We start from the raw sequence: 11,639 nt of genomic DNA on the forward strand, positions 1-11,639 counted from the left end.
ATGAGTCTGCAAGCCTGTTGCTTCAAACTCGACATATCTTATCTCATTCCACGTCAATCAAAGACCCTAGCCATCTTGAGTAAGATCTCTCGAACTTACGACATTCATTTTGCATGTAAGCTCTGCATGACACATGCCTTCTTGCATATACTTATGGATTTGGTTGAGATGAAAAGAGCTCACGGCAGTATGTTCAAGCGTAAATTCCAGGTAAGTGCGGAGTACTCCGAAACACATAGGCAATCAAGGAGACATACAGACATGCAGAGAGATGCTCACCTGCATTGCATGTAAGTTTTTCTTGTTTGTTGCAACTTGCAGTACAAGTAGAAACTGACAGGTACTTACCAAATGTAGAGACTGATCAAGCCTGATCAAGCCTGATACGGTCCCGGTATAGACCTCGAGCGCTGCCATGACTGGTGGCGGCGATCGATCTTTCACCCGTGCAGTAGGCGGCGGCGCGGCCCTTAGAACGACAAAGAAACACGAGGAAAACGCCTCCCGGTGGATACGGTATGTATGGGCCCCCTCGGTAGTAGATAAGTTGAGCTCGACTCGGAGGATAAGCATATGCTGACAAGCAGGCAAACATGCATATACGATGCATGCTCGATGAAACCACCCTAGTTCCTTTTAGATCAAACTAGATCAAGTCAGTTAGACGTATAGAATAAGAAATTAGTCTGTGTGGAGACGATGGTTGCCTCTCAAACGCCCTACTCAAAAGTGCTGACCATTTTCGACCAACTTCTCCAAGCTCGTTCGATGTGCTTGGAATGCAATTCTTCCAATAGTGCCATACATGACACAGTCATGTTCCTTTGTCCACGGAGGTTTTTTCTCAAATTTCTCCCTTTCTTCCCTTGTCATATTTTTTCTTGAATCGGTCTCTCATGATTCGGAGAAGACAGCACGCGCTTGATCATAGGTCCCAATATGCGTGCGCCATTCTCTCTCCGTAGGTGGATCTATATAGTCGAAGAAACATTGAAATTCGTTCCATCACTCTATATTTTTCAAGAATTCTTTCATTCGGCCTTAGTAAGTAGGCTAAACAGCTGTTAGTGGTACCTATTTCTTTCAAGAATCTAATACATGACCCTATCTTCCGAGAGGATGTCAGATAGTCCATATTTTTGAATATTGATGGGTGGTCCACTCAACGGCACGCCGTGTTATCCCATAGTCATGATCAAAGACGTCGGTAATTTCTAGCTTTTATCTCTCGCCTCTGGTCGATAAAGCTGCGGTAAACTTGACTTTAAATTCTCCTTTTGAATTGTTTTCACATCAAGGGCATGAAATTTCTTGAGACGTTTACCAACAATCCCCTCTCACAGTTATCGGTCCTGTGGTCTAGTGGTTATGACGTCGGATTCTGATTCCGTAAGCCCCGGTTCAATTCCGGGCAGGACCTCACAACAAACATCTCTTTTTGGACCCCCTGCAACTCTCTCGACTGGCCAAAGGTCAGCAGACAACTAGCGTAATCGCCCGGCTTCTTCTTTTGTATATAATTTCCATAGCGAGTGGCGCGTCCATATACCCCCTGGGAGGTCGCAAGGCCGAGGGCGCGGTTACCCGCCGTGACGTTAAACAATATCATCCTCATCATTATCACCCCTCATAGTTAGCCAAAGTTGACACCTCTGCTTTGATCATTGGAGAACCAGCCTATGATTCTCACTGATCAATGACGCTGTGATATGTCTGATGCTGTGGTGCAGAATCCGGGTTGAGCATTTGGATCAGGATGGTTGCAATGACAGCTTACTCGTCATCCATGAGAAAACAAGATACCTGGTCGTATATGGCTTTTGTCGGTTCCTGAATTTGTATACCGCTCTAAAAACCCGCAGCTGTGCCTCTGGTGCGGAAAATCGTAACTCTCACGGATTGAGTGTTGAATCAGGAATGCCAATGATGAAGACAACGTTGGAAACCCAACTAGATCGTTCTTTCCAACTATCTATTAACTTATCTGGGCATGATAGAAAAGATTCAACGAAATGGCGGGGACCTTGATGTAATTGATAAAAACTTATGGAAAGTGCGAACCTTGATGAAGTGTATGAGGGAAGGTGCAACCTGCAGGATAGGCAGGTATGCAATGAAGATAGCACCTGCCTTCAGTCAGGTGATACCTCAGGCATTATTCGATATTGTGCAGTCACTACCACTTATACTTTATAACTATATTCGACACCGAGAACATGCAGAAGCTGTCGGGTAGAGTTGAAGACTTGATATTGTCAGGCCACAATATACACCTGATTGTCATCTTTGAATCCTCGAAGAGATCGCATCTGATATAGTTGACAGAACCCTCAGGCCGAAGAGCGCTAAGGCTATATAGTAGAAATTCGCAGGTATGATGGCCCACTGAACAGGTACCTCATTGACTATCCTGAGCAAGACTGAGCTCTTCCGAAAGACACCCTTGTATAATTGTCTATTTGTGAATGTGAATCGGCTTCCCAACAGCCCCATTTCGGTACAAGACTGATCCTCCTAGTCCGACGCTTTGAGTTCGGCGGGAATAGCCAACTGTCTCCTAGAATCGTTGGACATGATGGCAGTTAAGTGCCTTATGCCATCATGTATACAGATGGAAAGCTACACTCATACACTTATCTTCACTAGGCATATAGCCTGGCTCAATCATACCTGGATGGCCCCCTCAGAGTTCAAGTCCCAACAACTTTCTATCAAATCTACGTAACTAGGCTACAGCTAGCTCCCAATATGCAGAGTCCCACTCAACAGCTCCAGCTTCCCTAGCACCCGAAATCACACGCCATCGAACATAACTCTCCTCGGTGCTCCATCCTGCAAGAAACCACGCGTAGATCAAGGATCCACATCCTCGGCTCGACACGACTGACAGAAACCCAGCGCCATCTTCTCGCTTGGGGTAGGATAGGATTGGTCTGTTGCCCTATATGATAGCCCGTTGTTTTGCCTTGTTGGGTTATCACAACATCATGTGTCTGGCGCCTAATGGGGTGAAGATTGACACACCCCGCATTTTCGCCTTTCGGCTTTTGCATTACGGTTGTTTAAATCTCCGGTTATTCGGGACTCAGGTTCATTCCCCGCACAGTGCGAGTGACAGCTTGAAAATAGCATTAGGATGATTGCAATGAATTAAGTATCAATGGTCAATTCAATTCCGTCATTCGTTCATAGCTAGTAATTACTACATCACATCATTATATACTATATTGACATCCCGGTACATCGTTCCTATAGAATCGCACCGAGAATGCTCTGAAGGAACGCGAAAAGCTCCTCGCCTAGCGTCACGAGCGTTGCTGGGTCCAACTCGCTAAGCACGACCTGCTTCGTGCTGCATTTATCATCCACCTCCTCGCCATTCATTCGCTCACTCAGCCAGTTCAGAGCGCTGGCGGACCCCGCAATCGCCTCCGACATGTGCTTGCCGACCCAGTCGCGGTGATATTCGACGCGGGCCCCCTTAGCGCAGTACTGCTCCACCAGGGCATCCGTGTCTTCGATCGGACTCACTTCGTCGCCCACGGCCTTGTACACGAACAAGGGCACCGTAGGCGTGCCGCGGATGCCCATCTGCCCGGAATACTTGAAGATGGACTGCGGCACGGGCTCGAGGAACGATGCCTTGCCGTTGCGGATATATTTGTACATGTCCTCGCCGCCTCCCTTGTCGCGTGCCCCGGCCAGACAGCTGTTGGCGGCGTCCCAGAACTTGTTTGCCTTCTCCGGCATCAGGTTCGTTTCGAGCCAGTTGCTGAAGTTGGAGTACGCTTTTGCCTGTCCGTACATGCCGGAGAACGCCAGCCCCGTGAAAGAGCTGTTGTTGATGGTCTCTAGCACGGAGCTGATGTTGGGGGTGAGTCCGCCGAGGGCGGCCCCGGCGAATGTCAGCTCGGGGGCGTAGGTTGGCTGCAGCTCGACTGCCCAGCCCGAGGCCAGTGCTCCCCCCGAGTAGCCCCAGAGCGCGTAATTTGGGTTGACCCCGAGCCCGACTTTGGGTCCTTCTTTCAACACCACGCGGATGGAGTCGAGGGTCGCATGGCCTGATTGTAGGCCAGCGGTGAACTGCGCGTCGAGACCTTCATAGTCCGTCGTGAGGACCCACCATCTTTTATTCAAGGCAGCAGCGACCTAGGATATTATCGGTTAGAGGCATCTTGACGGGGTAAGGTCTTGATTGTGCTTACAAAGGGGATATCAGTCGAGATGTTGGTGCCGGGAAGCTTAAACCCTTCAAACCCAAGTGTGTTGCGGTCTTGAATGGTGTAAGAGGGGCTGCAGTCCGGAGAAGCACTGTCGTAAGGGGCCTGGTAGGCAAGCAGCTTGTTCGGATCCGCGTTGCTAGGCTCAATCAATGTGACCACGGAAGCAACAGGGTCGCCGATGCTGTCTGTAGTCCGAAAGAGGTACTGGTGCACCGACTCGACCGAGATATCGGCGGGGAGGGAGGAGAAGAAAGGCTGCAGCTTCGAGGAGACCTGACGAGTCCGGATCAATTGCCCAGGAGAGAAGCTGGCGATATTCTCTGGCTGGTCATACCAGGGATCCTGCGAGGGGAGAAGAGGAGGGTCTTCAACTGCCGCAGAGTCTGCAACGACCGCAGACAAGAGGAAGGACGCAACAACAGTAAACCGAGTAATTGACCACATGGTGTTCACTTGGCTTGTTTTTTAAAGATGGCGCCATCGTCTCATATATATAGCTAGTATGTTTGCTGCAGCTTTGCTAGAGTGGAGCTACATTGCTTCATGGCGCAGATCAGCTTCTTAGTCGCTTGAGAATACGACCCTGCGTGCGTCGTGATCATCTTGAAAAATCTCGTTCCCCGCAGGCATTTATTCCCCGCAAAGAAATGATCAACAGGTCTTCCTCTCTTAAGCGAAGGCTGGAGCTTCGGGATTCATGCATTGGGTATCTAGCCTCGTGAGTTGCGGACTGGCGTGCGGGGGAAGTAACTAGGTGGAATGCCATGGCGCCAAAGGAATCCCGTAATGCGTGGTTTATCTCTCCCAACGTCACCAAGCTCGAGGCTAGTAGGTAGCATGTAAGCAGTAAACACAGTGCAATATCCGGCTATCAGCCTAAAAATCAGAATAGGCGGTCTGTACACGGAGAATCCGGAACGACAATGATGCTGGCCGTTTCATTGGTTTGTTGGGAGGAAGATAATGCAGGCAGTAGATTGGTTTGGCTAACAACAAGTCGGAATCACTGGACGGATTACTGACTGTCTACCGGGTGACCATTATGAACAAGGGCTTTTTTGGACGCACGCAGAATATTGTTCGATCCACCAATAGCTGAAAAAGCATCTTGTATCCGTTATTGACGAGGCAGGGGATTCAAATAACTTCATATCGACACCTACCTTGCTCATCTATTTCGAGGTGACCATTTTTTGGATATTGACGCGGTTCACATACCGGTCTTTACTTTTTAATAATCAACAGGAGTAAGAGCCTTCGGGTGTAGCTTTAATTTAGCCATCGCTCGAAGAAGACCTGGATTGTACAAATATCACGAGACAAGTATGCGGAAGAGCTGTCAATGGTCAGTATGTAGGGCTCGGGGAATTTATAAGGTTTAAGTTTGAATGAGATTGTGCATCGTACATGTTGCATGAAATGACGTACAGGAAGATCGTCTATTCGGGGTTACTTACCTATGTAGTATTTTCATCAACAGTAACCGTGGATTATAAAGATGACAGAGATCAAGCTCAGGCAAGAAGAATCCCGAGCTCCCTGTACAATCACAGCCATTTGGTCAGGTGCGCATCCATGAGCAGATGGCTTGGCTAACATTCATCTATTTGGTCAATATGTTTGATGTAACAGTTACTTTGCCAAGCTGCAGACTGGCTGGTCTTCGTTCAGTATGCGAGGTATCTGGATATTGTGGTCAGCATTGATCAGCCATACAATTTCGAGAACTTACCATGCTCCCTGACCATGTTCAAGCTGGCTGGAGCTGTGGGTGACGTATTAGATTAGTAGTCTCAATGAGCCAATCCGCGAGAGAGTACCTAGTAATATAGATATACATGTAGAAAATGACCAGGTGAGCAATTTCTGGCCGAGGTGTTGGGGTATCAGTTTCCAAGGTTTATTTCCATGTAGAAAACGGAGTATCCGAACTCTTGCAGACATTGATGGAAGGGGGTTTGTTTCAGAAGGAGCAATCTTGCGGTAAGAAGCCTATTACACACCTATGGGTAGCAAGAGAAGGGATCTAGTATCCTACTACTACTCGTATCGCTGATCACTGTATTATGTCCATGGGTGACGAGAGTGCTCTGCCAGATATAGTTTTCAGTCCACATAAACCCCATCGCATTCGACAAACCGCATGGACATGGTACCAAGTATGATAATCAGACTCAGACAGTTAAGACCATCAGGCTACAGAAAATACCATGCCACTTAAATGTAGCAGGGCCGACATAGTCCCACCCTTGCGTGTTGATGAACCTCATTGACAAAATTTTCATCCCGTCACGTTGTATCTGTTGTGTTCTGGGATGATGCTTGACAATGTCAAAAATATGAACCACTGCCAGATGCTTGATTGTGTTTGACCACACATTGGCAAGAGCTGGGGTAGGCAGGGCTCATGATCATCCAGAGGTATTCAGATGAGCTTCACTCTGTAAACCATTCAGGGACAGAGCTCAAGTGACAGAATTACGTCGAAAAGTTGATAGCAAACTCCAGTAGGATCGGATTTCCAAAGCAGATATTGACATATATTATGTGGAAACGGGGATGGAAACGCGTCCGAAAGGATGAAATTGATGGTATTCAGAGCTATGGAAAAGCTTGCTTGATGGTTAAATACAAGATGGAAAACAGTGGGAAAAGAACTCTGCAAACGCTGCCGGTCAGCTGACATGCCAATTGATTGCAGTCACTTCCACATAGAGGGAGAGAGGGTTGCATTATATTTGAATATATCACCGTTTCCGGGATCATTCCAAGTCAGTAATGGCCGAAAGGTCCAAGTAACACTTCCACATACTAGGGGACATTTACACTGACAGCTGAGCAAAATGGTTCTTCAGGCCTAGAGAGTCGATCCTGGCCACAAATCCCAATAATGTATCTGAAAAAAAGCCAAAACTTTATTAGAACAGAAGTCTGTGTATGACCCTTATATTGAATTTGTATAACTTTATACAGAAGGCGGGTCACGGTCAAGGGTATAGCTTAGGACCCTATAAGCCACGACGCTTTTCTTGCTTGCCCTACTCACGATATTTTCATGTACATGTCTGTCGAGTACCAAGTATTGTACAGAGAAATTACATCCACTCAAAGAATAGACACTAAGTTCTCCGATGTGATTTGCAAGCTTTCGGGCCTAAGGAGATTTACCTTACTCTGTGGCTGAATTCGTGCCAGTCCTCCAGATTTCTATCTGTTCGCGAATTGGGAGACAAAATTAATCTATATGGTTAACCAATCTGTAGAAAATCCATGGAACGTCCAAAATCCTTGAAGTTGGGAAATGTGTCGAGAAGGAGGCCCAATCGTGTAGACAACACAATATGAATACTATTTGGGTCTATTAAGCCAAGCTGCCCTTCCATGTTCATGGCACGGGCACCCTGAATTGGACGGTGCCTGGGTATAAGCCCCCTAATCAAGGGGGGAAAAGATACGTGGATGAGAACCACTTCTCTCAAATGCTTGATTGCAAGTCGATAAACCTTTTCATGTCGCGATTCAGAGCTCAAGACTGGGAAGAAGTTCTGAGCCCTGGATGCGCCATTGACTGTTCCTCATACCTTTGGCAGAAAATGCTGCTCACGGTCAACCAACGGGTCAATATGTGCTGTACCGATTGGCTTGCAGAGTTTGGATACATCTAGCAACAACTAGTGCAGGGGGGTCGAGGAAGGTGGAAGATCATGATCCTTCATACTACTGACAACACACGCCGAGGATATAGACATGGACAGGAAGGCCCATATGGAATTACGAGAGCCCGGACATAACAGCTTGAGGCACCCACATGAGTTACAACGGGAAATTATTATAAACCAGAGAGACAAGAGATTTGATCACTTTGTATGGGTGTCACAGGACGGAACAGTACCTCGTAGCAACTGACTCGGAAGTCTGCAGGTGTCTGTCTGTTTCTACCCCAGTCGGTATGTTCACACTTCTTGCTTCCTAGCGGTTGTCGAGTTGTGAGACATTCAAACGGGCAACTTCAGCTGAGTTGCAGTGTTTTCCCCCTACAAATCGTCATTCTGCGTCTTCATTCTTTTGCAACCTTGCAACTATTCGCGGCTCTTCATAATCATCAATATCGTCGTTGTTTTGGCTTTTCCATCGCTCTTCCCTCGGCGGTCTTCTTGATAAACATACATATTTTTGCCTGGAAGCTTTATTTCCCTCCTCCTATCTCATAACTACATACAAAGTAGGGATTGCAGCGGATAGTCTCTTCCTTTTCTCTCCCTTCCTGGACATCCTCTTTCGAAGCTTCTGAATTTACTCATCCTGAATCATGGGTCTCGACACCACTCCCCAGCTTCCATTTATAAACTAATTAGCGGTTCTTTCGTCATCTTGTACCACTAATTATCTTAGGTTTTCCGTCTAGGAAAGGAAGACGGCTTGTCATTGCAAAGAAGGCCAAGTTGATACAACAACAATGGCCTACCGTGTGTTGCTTAGAGCTCACCCAACCACTCCTCTTGACTCTAATTCAACCTACTATCGATGGATGTTCTTTGTCCATGGGTTAAAGAGCGGTGGCCTGAAAGTTTCCCAGTAAGAAACGGTCATCCTCAAAAAACCGAAGCCCGATTGGGAACCGGAGTTCGACACAGAGAAAAAAGCCTACAAGCTGTGAAGACCTATTCAGGGGACCGACATCCCCTATTTCTACGGCAAAGCGGTATACGACGGATCCATGGCACTTAATTTTTTGGCCATCGCTGGTCGCCATCTGTACTATCTTGCTCGCAACAAACTCCCCGAAAGTGAGAATGAGGCCTTACAGCAGAGCCTTGAGGATGCCTTGGAGACTTTAACACCATACGGCGTCGAGTACGATGCTGGAGAAAAAGCCTGGCAAGGACAGACAGCGAGTGATCATCGTCGACCTCGAACAGGTCAATTTTGATGTTAGGGGAGAGAAAAATGCCAACTCTGCCACTGCTGTTTGTCTTATGCAAGATTTCAGGAACATTCGCTTCTGGAAATCGCAGTCAACTATACCACGATTATAGGCGGGCTATAATATCCAGCAGAAGTCTTCATCCATACGAACGTTGGAGGGGAAGAAATGAAGGAAGAAGCATATCATTGCTAGCTAATGGGCCGCGGGCCGGTATGTACAGGAAAGCCGTTGCTCCTGCCGCATAACAAGTACCTAGTCTAGCCCGTAACCCCTTGCAAAAATGTAGGGTACATGTTGTCGCAATATATATAAATTGACTCACGGAGGGCAAACTTGTCATTATATACTTTGAGGCCGAGTGGTGATATCTTTCAAACACATGGATGTGATCCATCAGGTGCCTTATAGATCAGGCCATAAACATGACGTTATCTTATCGATAAGCACTGTCAATCATGTGTCGTCACGTGTGGGGCAGCTGTTGTCCACCCTTTGGTCTCCAACGACCGATTCAAGCTACAATCGAGTCAGAGCCATTATTGATCTCAAAGAAAAAGGAAAGAGGAAAAGAAGATTTTCCCCATTTGATTGAATTCTACACTGCAAATCATCATCTTGAACTTCCACCTCGAGCAAGCCAGCATCCAGGACAAAGCGATTGCTGTGTTGACTTCTCCCCCAAGGCTGACCTCATTGAAAGATGCCGCCGCCGTTTGTTCCGATCGCAGAGATCCCCACCGTTTCATTGTTGTATAAAGTGAAACATCTATTCCCAGTGCCGACTCCTCTCGCACCTCCGTCCCGATCTTTCAATGATGTCATATCTCTGATCCGCAGCGACATCACCAAACTTCAGGATGTCGATTGCATCGTCAATGCCGCAAACGAATCGCTTCTTGGCGGGGGAGGAGTCGACGGCGCCATTCATCGCGCCGCTGGTCCTCGGCTGCTGCGGGAGTGCCGTACCTTGGATGGCTGCGACACGGGCGATGCCAAAATCACGTCTGCCTACGAGCTGCCGTGCAAACGAGTCATCCACACCGTTGGGCCGATCTATACTTATGAGATGCGACGGGGCAGTGACCGACCCAAGGCTTTGCTGCAGAGTTGCTACCGCCGGAGTCTTGAGCTGGCTGTGGAGAACGATATGAAGAGCATTGCGTTCTCTGCGATCAGCACCGGAGTCTATGGATATCCTAGTGACGAAGCAGCGCGGGCTGCGGTCGAAGAAGCCCGGAGGTTCTTAGACGACCCGGACAATATCGGGAAACTGGAAAGGATTATCTTCTGTAATTTTGAGGAGAAAGACCAGGTTGCCTACCAGGAGGCCATACCGTATGGGTGACACATATTTGCGCAATACATGGACCCCACAGCTGACCCGTTCCTAGTTACTTCTTCCCTCCTGAGAACCAAAACGCACCTGAAGCCAGCGGACGGACCGGAACGAATGATACCAGTGAGTCTTCACCATCGCCAGAGCTTCTCGCCGCCAAGCTTCCCGATGCGCCCACCGTGGACCCTGCTTCGGATGATCTCCCGGAACGCAAGAAACAGAAGGTTAATGCAGACGACCCTGGACAGAGCACTAACGTGCAGAGCGACCATATACTTCCAAGAAGCGATGAAAGGAGCGAGGATGACTGGGAGGAAGTTGACAAATCCGAGGATGGTCGAACGGAGCGGCTCGAAGATGAGCCAGTCCAGGTTGATGGACCTCCTTCCCCTACGGACGTGCAGAGCGTCCAGTCGAGTGGGATCATTGACATGGATGGATCGCATTCGACAGAGGGCTCTTTTGCAAAGGACTTTTGAACGGTCCTTACGAATAGCCTGAAGGCCTCAAAGTCCGAGTTTTATGACTGAACGTTTTCTTACATTGGTGTACTGGGCTGGGATGTTCGGAGATAAGGTTTTCTTTGTGCTTCTCTCCTATATTCATTGACACTTATTTTTTCTTAATGCTCTCAGTTATTTGTTGATATATGTATGCACTGGGTTCTTGTCTGCACTCATTTTGCATTACTAGGCCATTGTCTCCGCTTCTCCTCTCAATGACAAAAGCCTCTTGCTGCCCACAATCTCTAACTTCCTAATACATAATGCCACGCCAAACCACCCACATCAGTAGCTTGGCTGTATGTCGATAAGTTCGTGGTTATCTGGCTATGGAGTGAAATGCGAACTCGTAGATATGCATAGAAAAGCCCTCAGCTATAAGGCTGATAATGTAGTCTAGAATCTGTGGCTTCCCCCAACAACATACCACCAAACACTAATTTGCACTAATTCTCTGCATAAGTAGACGCATGGTATAAGTGCCATGCTGACCTACCTTGTACCTAGACAGGACCGTGTGAGACACGGCGAGTCTAGAACCAGCGCGTTACGGGGCTTCCTAACCAAATCCTATTCGTTGACAATATGGGAAGCTGGTGAACAATGCACAGATCCATGGATAAGTAGAGTCCAGGGGTCGGCCGTGTCAT

General features: G+C 47.7%; 5 protein-coding genes and 1 non-coding gene across 6 annotated transcripts; 4 read left to right on the forward strand and 2 right to left on the reverse strand.

Moving 5' to 3' along the window:
• On the forward strand, positions 1-702 carry P168DRAFT_301159 (uncharacterized protein; the record flags this gene model as incomplete). The annotated part of the gene is made up of 4 exons (XM_024838494.1): positions 1-210; positions 240-290; positions 401-516; positions 631-702. The coding sequence occupies 4 exons, from the start codon at positions 1-3 to the stop codon at positions 638-640; spliced, it is 387 nt and encodes a 128-aa protein (XP_024697060.1). The 3' UTR covers positions 641-702.
• A 646-nt stretch (positions 703-1,348) lies between these two features.
• Positions 1,349-1,420, forward strand: P168DRAFT_t2. The gene has a single exon. It is a non-coding gene; the product is annotated as a tRNA-Gln (tRNA).
• Positions 1,352-1,631, reverse strand: P168DRAFT_286584 (uncharacterized protein). Its single transcript, XM_024836370.1, has one exon. It carries the CDS (start codon positions 1,616-1,618, stop codon positions 1,367-1,369), a length of 252 nt encoding a protein of 83 aa, XP_024697061.1. The 5' UTR covers positions 1,619-1,631; the 3' UTR covers positions 1,352-1,366.
• A 1,618-nt stretch (positions 1,632-3,249) lies between these two features.
• On the reverse strand, positions 3,250-4,667 carry P168DRAFT_301160 (LIP-domain-containing protein; the record flags this gene model as incomplete). Its single annotated transcript, XM_024838495.1, has 2 exons — positions 3,250-4,149; positions 4,206-4,667. The coding sequence occupies 2 exons, from the start codon at positions 4,665-4,667 to the stop codon at positions 3,250-3,252; spliced, it is 1,362 nt and encodes a 453-aa protein (XP_024697062.1).
• Positions 4,668-8,679: 4,012 nt separating this feature from the next.
• Positions 8,680-9,153, forward strand: P168DRAFT_278055 (uncharacterized protein; the record flags this gene model as incomplete). Its single annotated transcript, XM_024835653.1, has 2 exons — positions 8,680-8,798; positions 8,883-9,153. 2 exons carry the CDS (start codon positions 8,680-8,682, stop codon positions 9,151-9,153), a joined length of 390 nt encoding a protein of 129 aa, XP_024697063.1.
• A 530-nt stretch (positions 9,154-9,683) lies between these two features.
• On the forward strand, positions 9,684-11,243 carry P168DRAFT_323593 (macro domain-containing protein). The gene is made up of 2 exons (XM_024840703.1): positions 9,684-10,485; positions 10,542-11,243. Exons 1-2 carry the CDS (start codon positions 9,851-9,853, stop codon positions 10,963-10,965), a joined length of 1,059 nt encoding a protein of 352 aa, XP_024697064.1. The 5' UTR covers positions 9,684-9,850; the 3' UTR covers positions 10,966-11,243.
• Positions 11,244-11,639: the final 396 nt, after the last annotated feature.

This window comes from Aspergillus campestris (genome assembly GCF_002847485.1).
Source record: "Aspergillus campestris IBT 28561 chromosome Unknown P168scaffold_1, whole genome shotgun sequence".
Classification (NCBI taxonomy): domain Eukaryota; kingdom Fungi; phylum Ascomycota; class Eurotiomycetes; order Eurotiales; family Aspergillaceae; genus Aspergillus; species Aspergillus campestris.